Source organism: Plasmopara halstedii, assembly GCF_900000015.1.
Source record: "Plasmopara halstedii genome assembly, contig: Scaffold_323, whole genome shotgun sequence".
Taxonomy (NCBI): domain Eukaryota; phylum Oomycota; class Peronosporomycetes; order Peronosporales; family Peronosporaceae; genus Plasmopara; species Plasmopara halstedii.
This window is the reverse complement of record NW_020187244.1, coordinates 449,355-454,544: the sequence shown is the minus strand read 5'-3', so window position 1 is coordinate 454,544 and position 5,190 is coordinate 449,355. Positions and strand designations below refer to the sequence as shown.

Sequence of the window (5,190 nt, the reverse complement as noted above, 5' to 3'; positions counted from 1 at the left end):
AAAAGGTGTGGAGTACACTTGGTACAATGTACCAGGATAGGAAGATGCTCTATCCTTCACAGCCTCCCTGCATCTTTCTATCATGGGAATTGACAGATTGACAGATGTACGTATGCCTGGTGGGCACAAATAGCATTCGGCCAGTCCCATATTTAAGGTAGGCTTTTGGCACTGTATCCTCAATATAACTGGGTTAGCTGATCCACGACTTGCCTCCGTAGTTTTGCTACGGCTGGAAGTCCGGACGACGGTTGAGCGATATGGCTAGAACGAAGCAAACCGCAAATAAAAGTACCGGTGGAAATGCCCCCAGAAAGCATCTTGCTATAACAGCTAATCGCAAAACTGTCAAGTGTTGCTTTTGCATGGATTATATGTACATATGCCTATTGCAATTCGGTACTAGACCAGGGAAACCTCGTTGAGGAGAAACCTTGTGCGAACAAAATATAAAACCCAGTGGGAAAAAATAAAAGAACGCATTGGAGTAGGCATGCTTCATGCATTAGTGTTATTCTCGTACACTATACGGAAGACCGTTAAGCAGTCAGGGATTTCATCCTGAGCTTGGTCCTTAGTTCTCTGAACTGATGCTTATCTAGAGCTTTTGTAAAGATGTCAGCCACCATCTCTTTGGTATTGCAATAGGCGACGGAGAATTCGTGCCGCTCAACTTTTTCTTGTACGAAGCAATAGCGTACGTGTATATGTTTTGTTCGTCTGTGAAGTTCCGGATTATAGCAGATTTTGATGCAGCTCTGGTTATCCTCATAAATGGAGTTAGCTTGCATCGTAGCAAAACCTAACTCTTGGAGGAGCAGTTTGAGGAATATCATCTCTTGCATGCAGTGGCACAGGGCAATGTATTCTGCCTCTGTTGTTGATATAACCACAGTGTGGTGTTTGCGCGAAAGCCATGAAATTGGACTGCTAGCTAACATAGTCACATATCCACCGACAGAACGTCTCGTGTCGGGGCAGTTGGCATAGTCGGAGTCGCTGTAAGCGGTCAAGCTGTCGGCAAGATTGTCTGGTGTGGTGTCAAGTGATCCACCAAGGAGAAGACTATAGTCCTTCGTTCCTGAAAGGTACTTAAGACCTCTGACAACTGCCTTCCAGTGCTCCATTTCCGGATTAGCTAGGAATTGGTTGACCTCACGCATGTAGAATGCCATGTCAGGTCGTGTGCCTACCATGAGATACATGATACTACCAACGGCTTCGCGATACGGAAATTCTTTCATCGCATCTTTCTCTTCTTCACTGCTACGTTGGCTGCTTACGGAGAGTTTTACGTTCCGTTCTGCTGGTGTTGCAATTGGGTACAGAATATAGTCGCTGAAACGGTCAAGGACCTTCGTAGCGTACTTGTGCTGGTGGATAAATATCGTTCGGTTCTTACGGTCACGTTGAATGGACCAGCCGAGTAAGTACTTCACCTCCCCTAAATCTATCATGGAGAATCTCTTTTTCAGGGCTGATTTTAGCTCACTTACAAGGGCTGGAGTAGGCGCAATGATCAAAAGGTCATCAACGTACACCGCGATATAGCAGGTGACACCGTCAATAGTGCGTACGAATACACAACGATCCTTAATGAGCTTTGTAAACCCAAGATCTTCAAGAAAGGCGGACAACGTTTGGTACCAGACACGAGGAGCTTGTTTCAACCCGTACAGGCTCTTCAGGAGTTTGCACACGAGGTGTTCCTTACCCGGGATTTTGAAACCTTCCGGTTCAGCCATGTAGATCTCCTCCTCCAGAAAACCGTTAAGAAATGCCGTCTTGACATCCATTTGGTGGATTTCTAGATCGAGCAGGGCTGCGATCGTGAGAACGAGTCTAAGTACTTCCATCCTGATAACAGGTGAGAAAATTTCGTTGTAGTCAATGCCATGTTCCTGAAGGAAACCTTTGATCACCAGACGCGCTTTGAAGCGGTCAATTTCGCACTGTGCCGGTGTATTTGACAACAAATACCCATCGGCTGGTTAAAATCTTCCGTCCTTTCGGAGGAGATACCAAAACCCAAGTTTTATTATCCATGAGGGACTTGTATTCCGATTTGGCTGCTTTTTGCCACTGATTAGCGTGAGGGGATTTCATCGCACCTCGATACGTAGTGGGCTCTGTAACATACCGAATAGCTAGTAATGTGTACAGTAATGACCTGCGCTGCTTTTGCTCCTGTAAGTCTTCCTCAGAGTTGAGGGCTACATTCATGTCGACGGTGTCGAGATGGGGTTTCTTAGTCGTAGGAGAAGAAGGAGGATCAGATATCGTCTCCCCACAAAATGTGTAATGTGTGCGTTTAATAGCCTCCCTGAGTGGGAACAGTACGGGCAGCGCTGCAGAAGATGTCGTTGCAGGTCGGGGTGCAAGAAGATTCGTTTGCACAGTACTAGATTGTTGCATCTGTGATGATTGCTCAGTGTTTGTCAAGGTCTGTAAACGAGGGAATTCGTCCTCTCTAAAAGTTACATCACGGCTGTAGACAATGGCATGGGTATTTACGGCCATGAGGCGATAGCCTTTCTTGTGCTCAGGGAGACCGAGGTACATACATAAGCGTGCTCGCGCATCAGGTTTATCACGATACTGTTCTGTGATATGTGCGTAGGCACTACATCCGAATACTTTGATGTAGTCCATGGATGGTTTGCGGTTGTACCAGAGCTCATATGGCGTACGGCCGTTAGTCGTTGAGCTGGGTGTCATATTAACGAGAGTGGTCACATGACAGACACACTCCGCCCACAATTGCTTCGGCAGATTGCCATCAAGCAGTAGGGCTCGAACGCGCTCCATAATGGTTCGATTGCGTCGTTCGGCGACACCGTTCTGTTGAGGAGTGTAAGCATTCGTAAACTGCGCATGTGTTCAGTATTTCTGGAAAATCTGGCGCCCGAGTTTTTCGTACTCCTTTGCATTGTCTGCTTGCAGAACCTGAATGTCACACTTCTTAGTAGGTTGCGGATATTCAAGGACATTGACGTCGCTTCTAAAGATGTTCAGGGCTTTCTTACTGAAGTCCTCATAGCACTCATATACTTCGCTTCTATTCGTGATCGGGTACGTAAACATGTACCGAGAGTAGTCATCAACAACGATGAGAAAGTAGCGGCGTCCAGTAAGACTGGGAACAGGCATGGGACCGCAAATGTCTGTATGCACTTTTTGTAAAGGATGTTTGGCACGTTCAACACTTTTATTAGAATTAAACGGTGAGCGTTGAGACTTCGCTAATGTGCATGCAGTACAAAAGAACTGAGCTTTTGGGTCGACAGATGAGTCGTTGTCTAGACCACTAATGGCTTGGCTCCTAGATAAATCGTGCAAAATGCGTACGTTAGGATGACCGAGTCGTTTGTGTAAAAGCAGATTGGATCGTTGCTTACCTGAGGTGGCGATTAGAGCCTCATGTTTCATCACAGGTTTGGCCTGGAATTGGTACAGATCCGCATGGGTTGCCATCATTGCGTTGATCTTGAACTTCGGCTCGGTATGCACGGCGCATTGCTTGCGATCAAAGCTGAAGCGAAAATCATGTTTCACAGCCGCCGGTACCGAGAGAAGGCTGAATTTCAGCTCAGGAGCGTACAGCACATCGTGGAGGGTAAGCATCCTCTGCGTGCCTTTGGAGTCAGTGACTTCCAGCTCAATTTTGCCAATTCCTTCGATGGGGATTTGGTTCTTCACACCAACGGTGATTGAACCGTTGCTCGCGGATATGGTCGAGAACCACTGGGATTCGTGCGTAACGTGACGCGTACATCCAGAGTCGATTGTCCAGGTGGGTTCGGGGCTGGCAGTGGCTTGGGCAGTCAGGCTGATCACAGGATGCACAGTTGCTACAACAGCAATAAGCCCGACATCACGACGCTCTTGGGTGAATTCCTTGCGCTTGTCGCCAGAATTGTCTTTGGCTCGGCCCTTGTCAGATCGGTTGTCACGTCGATCACAATCACCACGGTACCCACGGTTGTTGCGTCCACCACGGTTGCTTTGGCCACGATTAGATCGCTTGTTGTTTTGGCGGTACGGGTGGTTGTGGCTCAAGTTGCCTCCCCTAAACATGAAATTCGCGGGAAGTACCGTGCCAGCTTTCACATGGCCTTCGCGTAGATCCTTTTGCAGAGAGCGACAGTGGCGAATGTTGTGGCGCGGACGCTCACAGTATGTGCACACATTAGCTCCACTAGACTGAGTCAAGTTGGGCTGAGCAACAAGAGCCCGCTCGTTCTTCGTCGTTTGACTCTCGGGCGTTCCCTTGGCTCGTGTGTAGCGCTCTTCAGCGCGGATCTCGCGGACCTTCCGTTCGATGTTGGCCTTTAGTTCTCCATACGGGATATACTTCCGTTGACCCTTCCAAACACGGAGATCATCTTTCCATGACTTGGGTAACGCATGGAACAGGTAAATTGACTTCTGTCCTTCCGTCATCATCGATTCGGTGGCTTCCGAAGTTGCGTTCATCGCCTCTTCCAGTTTAAGAAAGAAAACATCAAGGTCTCCTTCCTCCTCGTATTTTTGGTATCCATGAGGAAGTGCTGGATGAAGTACGGATCGCCATGAAAGGCTGCGCCTTCGTACTTAGAGCAGATCGCTTGGAATATCTCGAATAATGTCTTGAGATCTTTCACGAGGCGTACGTGAGTGTTGTCCATGGTTTTCATAAGAAACGCTTTGGTCCTCGCCTCTCGGCGGCGTCGCTCGCTAGGGCTGAGCGGTTTAGGCTTGCGTCGAGCCTCGTGCGTTTTAGAACGCTTCGCATCTCGGCGGTTAGGGGGACGGGTGGAGGGTTTCTTCTTCTCCTTCGTCGTCGAGTCGCTATCTCCGGATTTATCATCGGAGTCGGACGGAGGCTTCAGATCGTCGTCGCTCTCTTCGTAGTCGACGGCGTCAGAATCAATATCCTCAGCCGGCTTGGTCTTCGGCGAGTCGTCTACGTCAGACATGTCGCTTCCGCTTTCTTCGCTCTCTTCCTCGGACACCGTCGTAGTCGGTCTTCTTCACGAAGCCGAGGAGGTGTTTGCCATCGAGGGCAGCGCACACGCGGGCCTTCCAGACATCAAAGTTCTCTGCGCCAGTAAGACGCGGGAAGTCGTCGCTTGAGGCTTTGCTTGGGCTCATAACCTGTTGAGGTGAGCGGAGGGAAGCAGACGTGAAGAGTAGCGGAAAGAGAGAGAA

General features: G+C 48.8%; 2 protein-coding genes across 2 annotated transcripts; both read right to left on the bottom strand.

The window, feature by feature from the left end:
• Positions 1–2,038: 2,038 nt before the first annotated feature.
• Positions 2,039–2,808, bottom strand: PHALS_08587 (FOG: Transposon-encoded proteins with TYA, reverse transcriptase, integrase domains in various combinations; the record flags this gene model as incomplete). Its single annotated transcript, XM_024723963.1, has 2 exons — positions 2,039–2,069; positions 2,141–2,808. 2 exons carry the CDS (start codon positions 2,806–2,808, stop codon positions 2,039–2,041), a joined length of 699 nt encoding a protein of 232 aa, XP_024574887.1.
• A 491-nt stretch (positions 2,809–3,299) lies between these two features.
• PHALS_08586 (hypothetical protein PHYSODRAFT_325501) lies at positions 3,300–4,476 on the bottom strand (the record flags this gene model as incomplete). The annotated part of the gene is made up of 2 exons (XM_024723962.1): positions 3,300–3,322; positions 3,399–4,476. The coding sequence occupies 2 exons, from the start codon at positions 4,474–4,476 to the stop codon at positions 3,300–3,302; spliced, it is 1,101 nt and encodes a 366-aa protein (XP_024574886.1).
• Positions 4,477–5,190: the final 714 nt, after the last annotated feature.